At 41.7% G+C, this 16316-nt stretch overlaps 1 protein-coding gene across 1 annotated transcript in view; it reads right to left on the reverse strand.

Annotated features, from left to right (window-relative positions):
- Window positions 1-16316, reverse strand: part of Grid1 (glutamate ionotropic receptor delta type subunit 1) — a 749173-nt gene that overhangs the window by 50394 nt on the left and 682463 nt on the right. The window contains exon 13 of the mRNA XM_048339184.1: window positions 6859-7054. Within this exon, the coding sequence (XP_048195141.1) occupies window positions 6859-7054 (196 nt within the window). The remainder of the gene's footprint in view (window positions 1-6858; window positions 7055-16316) is intronic.

Here is a 16316-nt window from a genome sequence, read left to right on the forward strand (position 1 = left end):
CTTGGTAAGGGCTGCTTTGGGTCTTAAATGGTGCTCACAGGTGCTGGTAGACTGGCATCCCCAATTCAAATGGGCAGAAGAAACACAAGAAGGATGGCAAACAATGAAGTCTTATCTCCCACTCAAAACAAGCAGGAAGCAGAGCAGCCAATCAAAGACATAGAAGAGAACCCTCAAAATGCTCTACAAAGTCTACTAATAAACATGATAAATGAAAAGTTCGAATCTCTTCAGACAATTATTCTAGAGCGTGAGGAAGCAAAGCAAAAATTAATGGAGAATTTCATGGCATACACAAATAGAAAGATAAATGAACTTCAAGAGTCAAATGAAAAGATAGCTAACCAGCTTAAAGATTTGAGAGACAACATCAAAACCAAAGTAATGAAGTTAATGAAGTAAAGAAGTCCATACAAGACCTAAGAAATGACATGGAAATTATCAGGAAAGACCAGTCAGAAGCAAAAGAGATTCAAAATCAAGTAACTAGTCTACAGTCCCGACTAACTGAAGCAGAGGATCGAATTTCTGGAGCTGAAGATTCCTTAGATTCTATGGAGAAAGATCAAAAATCAATACAAATCCAGTCCAATCAACAAAACAGATCGCTACAGGAGATTCAAGACACGATCAGGAAGCCCAATTTAAGGATAATAGGTATTGAGGAAAACTTGGAGAAAGAGGTTAATGGGATAGGCAACCTATTTAACAGAATATTAGCTGAGAACTTCCCAAACATCCAGAAGGAAAGGCCTATACAGATACAAGAAGCATTTAGAACCCCAAATCGACCAGACCAGAATAGGACATCCCACCGACGCATTGTGATCAAAACAGCTTCAGCAGAGTGCAAGGAAAAAATACTCAAACCTGTTAGGGCAAAGAAAACAATCACATATAAAGGAAAAGCAATCAGAATTACCCCAGACTTCTCAGCAGAGACCATGAAAGCAAGGAGAGCCTGGAATGAAGTATACCAAACTCTAAATAAAAATAACTACCAACCAAGAATTCTGTACCCAGCCTAACTCTCCTTCATAGCTGAAGGTCAAATAAAAGTCTTCCACAATAAGAAAAAACTGAAACAATATATTTCCACCAAACCAGCTTTACACAGAATCCTTAAAGATGTACTATACAGGGAAAATAATCAAGATCCCAATACAGACAGAGAAATGAACCCTAATTAGTAAACATCAGATCAAAAAATGGGAAGACACAGCTTTAAACAAGATAGTGATAATGAAAGCAACAAACGATCATCTCTCAATCCTAACTGTCAACATTAATGGACTTAATTCTCCAATCAAATGACATAGGCTCATAAGTTGGATCAAAAATCAAGATCCATCTTTCTGCTGCCTCCAAGAGCCACATCTATCCAGCAAAAGTAAACATGTTCTAAAAGTGAAAGGCTGGAAACAAATCTATCAAGCAAATGGCCCCCATAAGCAGGCTGGAGTTGCAATCCTAGTATCAGACAAAATTGACTTCAAATTAAAAAAGGTAAGAAGAGACAAAGAAGGTTACTACATACTAGTAAAAGGATCTCTCCTACAGGAAGAAATAACCATTCTAAATATCTACACACCAAATTCAGGAGCACCCAACTTCATCAAACAAACACTACTGGCTCTAAAATCACACATAGACCCAAACACATTGATAGATGGGGACTTTAACACTCCACTATCACCTCTGGACAGATCAACATGCCAAAAACTGAACAAAGAAACCACAGAACTAAACAATTGCATAGACCAACTAGACTTAATCGACATCTACAGAATATTCCACCCAGCAAGGACAGAATACACATTTTTTTCGGCAGCACATGGAACATTCTCCAAAATAGATCACATCTTAGGGCACAAAGAAAATCTGTACAAATTCAGAAGTATCAAAACCATTCCCTGCATTCTCTCAGACCACAATGGAATAAAATTAGAGCTCAACTCAACCAGCCACCACAGAAATTGCTACAATTCATGGAGACTAAACAACACACTGCTGAACCATCAGAGGGTAATTGAAGAAATTAAAACGGAAATTCAAATGTTTATGGAATTCAACCAAGTTGAGGACACAAAGTACCAGCTCCTTTGGGACACAGCAAAGGCAGTACTCAGAGGAAAATTTATATCTCTGAGTGCATACATCAACAAACTGGAGAAACAGCAACTCAATAATTTAAGGAAGCACCTTAATTTCCTTGAGAGAGAACAACAAGCCAAACCCCAAGTCAATAGACAGAAGCAAATAATTAAAATCAAATCAGAAATAAATCAATTAGAGACAAAAAAAACATCGAAAGAATCAACAAAACAAAGAGTTGGTTCTTTGAAAAAATCAACAAGATAGACAGCCCCCTGGCAAACCTGACCAAAGAACGAAGGCAGCACACTCAAATAAACAAGAAAAGAGATAAAACAGGTAACATCACCACAGAAATAACCAAAATTCAGAAAATAATAAGGGACTATTTTGCAAACCTTTATGCCAACAAATTCGAGAACTTGGAAGAAATGGATGATTTCCTAGAAAAAATTGATACCCCCAAACTCAACCATGAAGATTTAAACCTTCTAAACAGACCCATATCCAGTATTGAAATAGAAACAGCAATAAATGATCTCCCATCCAAGAAAAGCCCAGGTCCAGACGGATTCACTGCAGAATTCTACAAGGCCTTCAAAAAAGAACTCACTCCAATATTTCTCAAACTCTTCAATGAAATTGAAAGAGAACGTTCACTACCAGACTCATTTTATGAAGCCAGTATAACCCTCATCCCAAAACCAGGCAGAGACTCATCATGGAAAGAGGACTACAGACCAATCTCCCTGATGAACATAGATGCAAAAATTCTCAACAAAATTCTGGCCAATTGACTTCAACAGGTCATCAAAAAAATCATACACCACGATCAAACTGGATTCATCCCAGGGATGCAAAGCTGGTTTAATATACGCAAGTCAATTAATGTAATCCACCACATCAACCGGAGCAAGGTAAAGAACCACATGATTTTATCTCTGGATGCGGAAAAAGCATTTGATAAAATCCAGCACCCATTTATGTTTAAAGCCCTGGAAAAACTGGGATTCCAAGGAACATTCCTGAATATAATCAAGGTAGTTTATGACAAACCAACAGCAAGCATAACTCTAAATGGTGAAAAACTAAAGCCATTCCCTTTAAAATCAGGAACAAGGCAGGGATGTCCACTCTCTCCCCTGCTCTTCAACATAGTACTAGAATTCCTAGCCAGAGCAATCAGGCAAGAAGAAAATATAAAGGGGATCCAAGTAGGTAAAGATGAAGTTAAACTCTCTCTCTTCGCAGATGACATGATCCTATACCTAAAGAATCCCATAGACTCTACCCCCAAGCTACTAGAGCTGATCCAAAACTTTGGCAAAGTTGCAGGATATAAAATAAACCTTTAAAAATCAATGGCCTTTCTGTATGCTAACAACCCGAAGACCGAGGCTGATATCAGGAAAGCAACCCCCTTTTCAATAGCCTCCAAAAAGATAAAATACCTAGGAATAACCTTAACCAAAGAAGTGAAAGACCTCTTTGAGAAGAACTTTAAAACCTTGGAAAACGAAATTAAGTCAGAACTAAGGAAATGGAAAAACCTCCCATGCTCCTGGATTGGGAGGATTAATATAATCAAAATGGCAATATTGCCAAAGGCTATCTACAAATTCAATGCAATTCCCATTAATATCCCAACACCATTTTTTGATGAAATAGAGGAAGAAATCCAGAATTTCATATGGAACAATAAAAGACCTAGAATAGCAAAAACAATCCTAAGCAGAAAGAACAGTGCTGGAGGAATTACAATACCCAACTTCAAGCTGTATTATAAAGCTATAGTAATGAAAACAGCTTGGTATTGGCACCGGAACAGGTCTGAAGACCAATGGAACAGAATTGAAGACCCGGGAATGAACCCACAGAACTACGCCCATTAATCTTTGATAAAGGGGCTAAAACAATAGTTTGGAAGAAAGATAGCCTCTTTAACAAATTGTGCTGGAAAAACTGGCTCAACACATGCAACAAACTAAAACTAGATCCTTATATATCACCCTGCACCAAAATCAATTCCAAATGGATTAAAGACCTCGAAATCAAAACAGACACCCTGAAAACACTAAAGGAAGAAGTAGGAGAAACACTTGGGCTCCTTGTTGCAGGACGGAACTTCCTGAACAAAGACCCAGAAAGGCTACAAATCAAAGAAAGGTTGGACAAATGGGACTGCATCAAACTCCAGAGCTTCTGCACGGCAAAGGACATAGCTTGCAAGATAAACAGAAAGCCCACAGACTGGGAGAAGATCTTTACCAGCCATTCAACGGACAAAGGCCTCATATCTAAAATATATGCAGAACTAAAAAAATTACTTTCCTCCAAAACAAAACCGCAAAGAACTAATAGCCCACTCATCAAGTGGGCTAAAGACCTACAAAGAGACTTCTCTGATGAGGAAATGAGAATGGCCAAGAGACATATGAAAAAGTGCTCTACTTCACTGGCCATAAAGGAAATGCAAATCAAAACAACATTGAGATTCCATCTCACCCCAGTAAGAATGTCATATATCAATAAAACTAACAATAACAGTTGTTGGAGGGGATGTGGCCAAAAGGGAACCCTACTTCATTGTTGGTGGGAATGTAAACTGGTTCAGCCACTCTGGCGAGCAGTATGGAGAACCCTCCGAAGGCTAAATGTAGAACTCCCCTATGACCCAGCAACCCCACTTTTGGGTATTTATCCAAAAAACTACAAACAACATCAAAGTAAAGCCACCAGCACAACAATGTTCATTGCAGCACAATTTGTCATAGCGAGAATCTGGAACCAACCCAGATGCCCCTCCGTAGACGAATGGATCACGAAAATGTGGTACATATACACAATGGAATTTTATACCTCTATCAGAAAGAATGAGTTTGCCCCATTTGTAAGGAAATGGAAGGACTTGGAAAAAATTATACTCAGTGAAGTGAGCCAGACCCAAAGAAACATGGACTCTATGGTCTCCCTTATTGGGAATAATTAGCACAGATTTAGGCAAGTCACAGCAGGGGATCACAAGAGCCCAATAGCTATACCCTTATGATCACATAAGATGATGCTAAGTGAAATGAACTCCATTTTATGGAAATGATTGTTATATCACAGTTATAACTACTTTCAACATCCCATGTGTATCTGTAGTTTCTACTATTGATGATGTTCGTGTATCACCTTCTTGTGATTGTATGTATACTATCTCTGTAATCTTATCTGAGTGTATGGGAAACAGTGTGTACTGGTATTAGTATTAGGAAATTCAAAGGGAATACCAAAATTGAGAGACAAAGGGTAAAATACGAGAAACAACAACAAAATCAATACTTGCAAAACTGTTTGGTGTAAGTGAACTGAACACCTCAGGGGGGGACAGGGGGAGGGGGGAGGGGTTAATGAGGGACAAGGTAACAAACAGTACAAGAAATGTATCCAATGCCTAACGTGTGAAACTGTAACCTCTCTGTACATCAGTTTTATAATAAAAACTTAAAAAAAAAAGACTTCTCTGAAGAAGAAATAAGGATGGCCAATAGACACATGAAGAAATGTTCAACATCTCTGGACATAAAAGAAAAACAAATCAAAACTACATTGAGATTCTGCCTCACATCAGTTAGGATGGTCATTATTAAGAAAACAACAGTAACAGATACTGGCTAGGGTGTGGCCAAAAGGGAATGCTACTATACTCTTGGTGGGAGTGTAAACTAGTTCAACTACTCTGGAAAGCAGTATGGAGGTTCTTCAAAGGACTAAACATTGAGCTCCCCCATGGCCCAGAAATCCCACTCCTGGGCATTTACCCAAATGGTCACAAACAAGGACACAAGGACACACTAAAGCTATCAGCACAACTATGTTCTTGAAGCATTATTTACCATAGCCAAGATATGGAACCAACCTAGAAGCCCCTCAATAGATGAATGGATTAAGAAAATGTGTACACACACACACACACACACACACACACACACACACACACACACACACACACACACTATGGAATTCTATGCTTCCACCAGAAAGAATGACACTGCTCCATTTGTAAAGAAATGGAAAGACTTGGGAGAGATCATATTAAGCAAAGTAAGCCAGACCTCTCCCCAACCAGAAAAAAAAACAACAACATAGGCTTCATGACTTTCCTCATTTGTAATAATCAGTATATGCCTACAATATTCTTAGCAGAGGATCACAATGGCTCAATTGCTATGTACATATGACCATATAAAATGAAGCTAATGAAATGAACTCCAAGATATGGAAACAGAGAATTTGTTTGTAGTGTACTATGTGAAGTCATTTCTTTTGTCTTTTGTTTTATTCTCCTTTAGTTTAATCCCTGTTGTCACTGTTTTTTATTTCAGTTCTTCCTGTCTTATATATAAGGAAGGGAAGGGAAAGCACAGTAATAGTGGAATAAAGAATAAAGCAATGCAACAGTGACATTCACTGGACACAATGTTGGAAATGAACTTTACAATTTGGGGGGAGGAGAGGAGCTAGAGAGGAGGGAAGTGGGAAAAAATGAGGCACCGAGTAACACTGCTCAAACAAAATGTACTTATTTATGTAACTGTAACCCTTCTGTACATAACTTTTACAACAATAAAAAATGAAAAATGAAAAAAAGATATGAGGAGAGGTTACCTTGCAGGTGCAGGGCTATTTCAAAGCCTAGGAAGGTATCTCAGACCTCAAGGATGATACCATCCATAGCCCTGTCTCAGCACATGTGCTCAAGCACCAAGTCCTGCCTACCTTCCTGATGCCTTCTGAAGGGTTGGACACACAGTTGTCAGCCCCTCCATTCTTGCTGATGGCCCTCCAGAGCTCAGCAAATGTGCTGTCCTGCTCCAGGGGGTTGGTGCCTTTAGCTCGGAAGTATTCATAGACAGCAGAGTCCCGGACAGTGCCGTAAGGCATCTCTACTTGCTTGGACAGATCCTGGAATGTCCTGAAATACCAGAAAAAGAGAAAGGGAAAAATGCAACAAAGCATGAGTATGCACCACATATCACACACTGCAAAGATGGAAATGTTCTATGAGCGCTGAGCTCCACCCGGGCCCATCCGCCACATTTATCAAATCAGGGTCCAACAGCATGAGTCCTTCAGCCCAGAGCAAGGCTTGTCATGCCTCTGCCTCCATCTATCATAGTCTGGCTTCCTCAAGGCTGCTGAACAGAAAGATCCAGCCTCTCAGAGATTGAGAGATAAAGAGACAGGATGTCCCTAGACATCTAGACAGATAGTCACAAGATAGTATTAATTACTGAATATTTCTGACCTGAACACTGACAGAAAATGGACAAGAAAATAGTGATGTTGGAGAGATTGATGATGATGACGATGATGATGACAATGATGACTGACAGTGACTGGCCTCTGGTATGTGGCAGTAGTGAAAGACAAACCCACACTAGGGGGCTAGACCAATGGAATGGCATTCCCTCAAAGCTTTCAGAAGCGTTTGGGTTCCAGTCAGTTACTGATGATTTTGAGTACCAACCATCAACCAATTTTTTTTTAAATTTGTGTTTATGTGCCCATCCTAGAGCTTGAACTCAGGACCTAGATGCTGCTCCTGAGTTTTTGTGCTCAAGGCTAGCCCTCTATTTCTTGATCCACAACTCTAATTCTAATGTTTTTGGTGTTTAGTTGGAGATAAGAGTCTCCTGGACTTTCCTGCCCTGGCTAGCTTTGAGCCATTATCTTCAGATCTAAATCACTTGAGTAGCAAGGATTACAGGCACAAGTTACTAGTTCCAGGATTATTTTTTTTTAATGATAAAATAAGAAATCTGGAGTTTTACATGAAATCTCATGATTTTCAAGATTTTTTTAAATAGCTGTACAAAGGGGGTTCCATTTAACAAGTCAGTTTATGAGTACAATGCACCTTGGTCAATGTCATCCCTTCTCATCATTCTCCACCATCTTTCCTAATCCCACCCACACCCTCATGTTATTGTTATACAGTTATACACCTATATGCTGAATATAATTCTTGTATTTTCCTGCCTTTCCTCTTTCCATCTATCTGGCCAAATTTTGATGGATATTTAAAAGATGGAGAAAATTAAACAAAATACTTTCGAAAGTGCTGGATTGATTGTATATGGAAGAGAGGCAGAGAGCTCCAGCCAGGTGTGCGTTGCATGGAGTGCTGAAGCAAGGCTCATCAGCAGCCCAAGGACAGATATCAGAGATGGGAAGACAAATTTCTTTTCAGAAAGAGACATGTAGATGCTGCTTTACTTCCGATGGACTTATGTCCCAATACACCCATCTTCCGTTGGAAATGTCATGTACTTGAGATGCAAATGTCGCAGCTTAGCTTTAGCCTACCTGACATGTATACACATCAATCTGTAGTTGGACCAAATCACCCAACACGAAGCCTTCTTTTTATTAAAGGGTTGAATATATTGTGCAATCTATTGAATACTTGTATTTAGAAACGAACTGGCAGCACCTCACACTGAAGAATGTGGGCTTTTCTCTCTTATGATCACATGACTTACTGAGGAGCTGTGGTGGCTGTAGCCACCCAGCATTACACCAGAGGAATGAGCCATTGATCACTACCCTGGAAGAGGTTTCTATTGAATATTTAGTGCTATCATACTATCATAAAGCAAAATAAATAAGTAAATAAATACCTGAAGTTGACTAGGCAACCAACTAAACAAAGAGAAGTAGTTACTCTAAGGGTCACTAAGATGGCAGGATCATGGTTCCAGGCCAGGTGAGGCAAAATGTAGTGACCCTCATCTCAATCACTAAGCTATATGTGGTGGTATGAGCCTGTAATTACAGCTATTCAGGGTCATCCTACAAGAAGCTGGATTTGGAAAATAATTAAAGCAAAAATAAAATAAAATAAATCCATGCTGGGAGTATGGCTTAGCCTGTTAAGAAAATGTTATAGTTCATATTTATAAAATTAAACAAAATCATGATGGAGATCCAATCTCTCTATCCAGGCTGTAATATGACCACTCTTAATTTCTCTCCTATAAATCTCAGTGTCTCATTTTTATCCATCCACATCCCTACCCATACCTCTTACTGAGGAAAAGCCATTCTTCCCATCCTGATTTACACAACTCCCTTCCTCTAGTGTATGGCCCAACACATCATAACTGCCAATCTTAAGATGAAAAATGCCACTCACAACTCATGTACAGCACCAGGCCATGCTACTGCCTCTTCCTGGAATCCCTCTATCTCAACTATACACCTGTCCCCTTTCACAAGCCACTGGAAAGTCTGTCTACCTGCTGCCTTTTCCTGTGAGAAGCCACTCCATTCCAGGCCTCTTGATGCCATCTCACATCTTCCAGGCTTCCCTGGCAGCAGGGTTGAGCTGGAAGGCTTGCATGTCAGCAGGAAGCATGGCAGAGCAAGACAAGCAGGAACTCTACCTCACTTCCAAGGCCTACCATCACTCAGACTGGAACCTTGAACAAGTTAGCCAATGCCTCTGTGTGCCTCAGTTTCCAAATACTTTACAATGACTGGAATTTGAATTTACAACATTACACTTGCCCAGTTTGCTTGCTCAACTGAGATTCTACCCCTTGAATTTTACTAATTGACTGCAAATAGAATCTGGCAGATTTTTTTCTATCCAGACCTGCTTCAAACCATGATCCTCTAGATCTTAGCCTCCTGAATAGCTACAATTATAGTCATGAACCACGGGCTCCAGCAGTTTCCAGATCTTTAAAGCCATGGCTAGAGTAGAGCCTGGAGCAGAGAGTTGGCAAGAGAAAGAAGTGGGGCATGCTCAGATTGTAGAGCTGCACCAGATATGGTCAGTGCTCAGATAACAGAGCCACATCCAACATGGTCAGTGCTCAGATCATAGAACCACAGTTAACACAGTCAGTGCTCAGATCATAGAGCCGCACCTGACATGGTCAATGCTCAGATCATATAGCCACACCTGACATGGTCAGTGCTCATGAACTGGAGGCAGTGATTCCGAGCTGCCATTGTGTTTCTTATCTCCACAGACTTGTAAAACATTGGAGGATTGGCACTGAGGCAGCTGGGTTATCATGTGGGTAACACTGGGCTTAGGGCTGGCACTGTCATCATAGAGGACAGCAGTGAGTGGCTCCTCACCAGCTCTGAAGACACTTCCCAGAATTCCTCTGGTCTCTGCTGCCTGGCCCACAAACAGAGTTAAGGATTGATTTCAGTACATTGCAGATGAAAGGAAACATAAAATAACAAATTCGATGAAGAAATCTTCCTAATGATTGTTCATTATTTATATCTAATTGAAGCAAGATGTTCCTTTGCTTGAAAGGCTCCAAGGGTTGTAACTCTGTCATAATTGGCCTGTAATGAAAGGAAAGGGGAATCTTTTTTCACATTTTTTTATTTTTCTCATGGTAATACAAACAAACACAAGGCTTTGATGAATGGGAAACATCAGGATGAATTACACAGTTGAGTCTAAATACTGAACTATTCTAAATTACTGCTGTTTCCTTGAGTGCAGAATGAATGCATAACTGCCAGGGAGTATGGCTCTCCTGTTTCATCCCACATTTGAAATGGAGATTTCCCCTCTGGTCCTGATATTTATTCACAGCCAGAAGTTTAGGGAACACTTCTGGTGGCAAGCAGGAAGCATGGATGTTTATGGTTCTATATCCCTTTCCATTCCAACATAGCTCATTATCCTGTCCACAAAACATCACCTTCAACATTGGTCTTCATGGCTTGATCCATCACCCCCATAGCAATGAATGAGTGTGGAGATTTCCCCATCACAGAAAGATGTGCACCGACTGTCAGCAAAGATTATCAGCTTCACTACAATTCCTGGCACAAAGTAGGCACCATTGTCACTTTTCAAAGTGAGTCAACTTCAGAAAAGGAGGAGCTGAGCCAAAAGGCCTCAATAATGACACCCCAAAGCCGCCATTGGTCTCATTGGGCAATCAGCCTCCTAGTAGAATACACTGTTCTAGAAAGTACACACAAGGAAGGAGAAAGGAGAGCAAGGACAGCCAGCCAGCCAGGCTGCCAAGCCACCACTGGCAGTCAGTGGACAACAGATGTTGAAGCCAGACAGGGCATCCATCTAAGAAAAGTCAAGAATGCTTGTCCAGGAATGAGCTGGCCTTGCAGCAGAGGCAATTTAGTATTCACCTGAAGCCAGTTTCTCCAGTAATCACTACTTACAGAAATTTAATCATTGACACAACAGAGAGAAAATGTATGCCCACCTATCACAGACAGGGTCTCTGTCAACCCAGCATGCACCATGCACCTCAATAGTCATGGAACCAATCCTGAATGTCTGGTAGGTAAGGCCCATGTCACATAGAGTGAGGGATGAATCATGAGCACCCTCCAGGGCTTACAGCAGGGGGTAAGTTAAGAGGAGAAGAAAACCCACAGTAACAAACATAGTGAGTGGGATAGAAAGACAGGTCGATATGAGGGAGCCCAGAGCCATAGAAGAGGAGCCATTAATCCATGGGCCAGGGCTAATGAAAGGCTTCTGAACAAGAAAGCCAGGAATATGCCAAATTATGAAGGATAGGTGAAGGCCACTAGGTAGATAACCAAGAGGTAAAGTATTCCAGAGAGAGAAGTTTACCTGAGAAGGCTCTGCTGTGTGAGATAAGATCACTTGGAACACCTGTGCAGAACAATGCTTACCTGCTAAAAAGACATGGGAGACCTAGACATGGCTCCTGCCTTTGAGTAGCTCATCTGCTCAATTCAGCCCATCATCCCTTACAATGATCCCAGGAGCTGTAGTCTCAATAGTCCCCAAGGCCTTATAACTTATACTGCTCTTGCAGAGTTGGGGAAGATGAAGATCACATACATATATCGATCCCACAGTCAAATTTTAAGGAATTCCAGCTCTCCTATTACACTGCCAATCAGCAACTCAAAGGGTTGAATGAGTACACATGAAGGAATTGAGGATACACACTGGGGTGGTAAAATTTGAGTGGAAAAAGACGTGGGCAAGTACTGTGTCTTGGCTTCCAGGATTGTATGATCAGAACCAATATGTGTGCCTGGTAGGATCCAGGCGAATACACCTTATCAGCACCTAATCTATGGCCTTACCAACAGCACTGGCTTGGGTTCCTAGGTTATCTAATGTGATGACCTAGGGTGAGCATGCAGAAACCAGAACACCCAAGAAATTGCTTCATAGAGGCCTTCCTAGGAAAGTGGTGAGTTGTTGAACAAATAAATGGGCTCAGAATAAATGGGCTTCAGAAACATCGTCCCAACCAGGCACCAGTGCCTTATGCCTGTAATTTTAGCAACTCAGCAAGCTGAGAGTCAAGGATCACAGTTTGAAGCCAGCCTAAGTAGAAAAGTCTGTGAGACTGGTATCACCAATTAGGCACTGAAAAACCAGAAGTGGAGCTGTACCTAAAGTGTTAGAGCATTAGCCTTGAGCCAAAAAAGCTCAGGGACAGTACCTGGGCCCTGAGTTAAAGTCACAGGACCAGCATACACACACACACACACACACACACACACACACACACACACACACGCCTACCTTTCAGATTCAGTGTCTCTACAGCCTTAGCCAAGGGCAGTCCCCCCAGTGTGGCTCCACCCCCTTCTTCCCTATACCTTTGCCCCACAAATCATTCTTACTACTTCCTAGACTCATGTTCATTAACAGAGATAAATGTGTTTGTGGCATGAGAAAAATCAATAATATAGAAATTATAAAGCCATCTTTGCATGTTAACAGAAATATTTACATTGGCAATGGAGATAAATACACTTGCAACAAGAGAAGAATCAATATACAGGATATGCAAATCAGATTTCAACAACTGTGAGGATGTCATATCCTGGGCCTGAGAAATAAATCCAGAAGTCCTATTATTATTCTTGCAGGAGAAAGGAGTGGAGGAGCCCATAGACTCAGGTGGGTGGGAACATACATCCTTGTAATGGGAAGATGTCTTGACTGCAATGTGCAGATGCATCTGCTATCATTCCAAGAGTCTTGCTTTTCTGGCTCATGTTTGAATGTGTGAGAGAGGGTGCTAAGCGGGGTGTTACAGATTGCCTGACCAGACAGGACTCCACACTGATTTCTACACTCTTCAGCACCATGATATGTTGCTCCTTGCCACCCGCCACTGCTCCCCCCACCCCCGACCCCCTGCCTTCTAAGTGTCTTCCCTCTGGCTTTCCCATACATCCCACTTTTGAACCTTCTCCCAGGCAGTACAAGCCTCCTTTCATTCATTCATCATTGAACATCCTTCATTTCCAGGACATCTACTTGTTTGGAGCCCTACTCTGGGTCTAGGGAAAGGAGAACAGGGACCGTAGGTCATGCTCCTGTAGTATTTGCATAGTAGAGGTAGCGAAAGAGCCCAGTAGCATCATCCACAACAAAAACAAAACAATATGTGATGTGAGGGTCAGCAACCTGTCCAGAATGTGACAGACAGCGCATAGGTAGGCTCTGACAGCTATAGACCACTCTGTCACATGTCCTTTATTCTTGTTTTTGATTTTCAGCACTGTAAAAATGTTCAGAGGTGCATGCAGTCTTAACTTGCAGGCTGTAGGAAAACAGATTGTAGGTTATAAGTGGTCTTTGGGGACAAAGGCCTAACCTCTGATGTCATGCATAATGTGAGAAACATGCTAGGGAGATTAATAAAGCAGGGCAAGAATTACTGAAAACAGTGGAGAAAGTGAGTTTTTTAAAGCCAGGATGAATGTTTTAGTCATTAAAGTTCACATCTACAGCATGTCGCTTTGCTTGTCCTAGGCAGTGAGGAGATGGGAAGCTAGAACTTCTGGGGGAAAAGGCTGAGAGTAGCCCGGGAGAAAAGACAAGAGGCAGTGTAGCTGGGGAGTTGCCTGTCCACTGGTACCCTCGACTCCTTCCTTAGGGCCTCCCAGAATGCCTGGAGGAAGCTGATGCACTGGGCTTCTGCGCCTCACCATCAAGTCAGGTGGGAATTCTTGTAATCAGCAGAGGGACTGTAGATCTGAATCTCAGGTAAAACCAACCAAGGAACCCTGCATGAGGATTTCAAGTGTGAGCCACTGGCTCCTGGTATGCACTATAATTTTTAATCTCTTGGCATGACTAATTGAAAAATAAAGACTTTATCATAAGTATGTAAGTATGCATAGGAAAAATGGTATATGGAGTTTGATAAATACGGATTTCAGGCATATACCATGAGTTTTAGAAGCTTTCTTCCTCAGGTCAAAATGAAAAGATGTCCTAAATAAACTGCTAAAGGAAATAAAGAAAGAAAAATACCTAAACACATTTATACATAATATGTATCTCCATTCTTACAAGAAACAACCTTTGATAATATAAATAAATATAAAAACAAAAATAAGAACAGGCAACAGTTATGAAATTTCCACTTTTTGAAAATGCGTTTCTTCACCATTTGTGTTTTTTATCCTGTTGTAAATAAAAATGATTTGAATGACTTTAAGAATTCTTTTGCCAGCCAATTGTCCATTCTGGGTCTTGAGAACTTGTTTTCTTCTCTCCTCTGGGTTCACCACCACCTGGGTCAGCCCTTCATTGTGCTGAGATCTGTCTAGAAAATGAGATCCCTTCCTTCCTTGCACCTTCAACTGCCTGCTCTGTGAGCTGGAAGTACAATGAGCTCTCTGGGACCTGGAATAATTGTATCTTCAGTTACCAGTCTGACACATCCAGACTAACCCAAAGGGGCTCAAAAGCTATCCCCAGGACCCAGAAATCAGGACTGAGTAGTTCTTATGAACACTTCTGAATCCCTCACTTCTGAGTCTTCTTCCTCAAGAGAGATCAGGGTAGATGGGCATGAGGTTTTGGAAGGTGGACACATAATTCCTGTTTTCTTTTTGAGTTTCAACTTGCATGTTGAATGTGAGAAAGGCTCAGTAAGTGATTCTTCGAAGAGTGCCTGGAGGAGGTAGCTATGGCTCAAGTATACCATCAAGGTCCTGGAAAATAGCAGAACCTCAGCATCCATACTGTGTACTACATCAAATGTGGGAGACTACTACACTTACAAAGGAGGCTTCACATGGCTAGTCCTGTTCTCCAACTTTGCCTGCTCCATCATTTTCATAGGCTAATCTGCTCACAGGGCACTACCAGCCTGAGGGCCTTCTATTTTCTCACCTCCCCCCACCTTCCATCTGCACTCAGGCACAGTATCTTCCCATTACAAGGACTCAGCTCAGAACTGAGGTCCTATAGATGGTCACTGGATCCATGCCCATTAAGTAAAGGAAGACAGAAAAAAGGGGAAGAGAGAGAAGTAATGGAAAAAGGAAGAAAAACACCAAGGGAAGGGAGAGATGGAATGGAGAGAGGAGGGAAAGAGTAAAGGGGAAAGAAGGAGACAGAGAGAGGATGGAGAGAGAGAGAGAGAGAGAAGATTCCTAACTCAGACATAAACTCCCCAGGACATAACTTGTGTCTTTCTCTGGATCAGCACACCCATAAACAATGTGACGATCAACAGCAGGTGCTAGTTCATGTTTTCTGGCACAATCAACTCTGATTTACATGAACTCTGTCTTTGTAGCTGACTAGCTGAATGTGGCTAAGACAGGGAAAGGAGTCAGGCTGGAGAGCAGCATGTCGCTGGCTCTAATATTAGAATCACTGACTACAGGTGGATCCTTGATACTGACTGGCAATCTTCTAAATTTCCCTTTGTAATTCATAACTCTCCAAAACTGTTCAAAAATGACCCTGCTTATTGTTTCCTAAGAAGGGAGACCAAGTCATTGTCGGGGTCCTTCGCCCCCAGTGCTCTCCTGGCCAGCGGGGAAGCACGCCCAGACCGAGGTGAGCCAAGAAAAGGTGAAAGGTCATCGAACCGCCCGCAACCAGCCCCCACTTAGCCAGAGGACAATCAGACAGCCTGGGAGAAAGGTCTGGAAATCTCGGTTTATTTGGGAGGAGTCACACTATTAAAAGGGTCAGAGAGTGGCAGGAAGGGGAGGGGTGTAGTGCACCTAGCTAGGGGCTATGAGGGGCGACCTGAGCTGTCTGTCAAGGGTGGAGGGCTGAGGGACCAATCCTAAGAGGTGGCCTAATTCTATGTCACAGCCCACAGGACCGCCTCTGGGTTCACCTCCAGGTGCCATCTTGGCCATACGTGGTCCCAAGGCTGGGAGGCGGGACCAGCTAGAACCGCCTTTCCAGTTCACATAAT

Source organism: Perognathus longimembris, chromosome 2 (genome assembly GCF_023159225.1).
Source record: "Perognathus longimembris pacificus isolate PPM17 chromosome 2, ASM2315922v1, whole genome shotgun sequence".
In the NCBI taxonomy this organism is placed as follows: domain Eukaryota; kingdom Metazoa; phylum Chordata; class Mammalia; order Rodentia; family Heteromyidae; genus Perognathus; species Perognathus longimembris.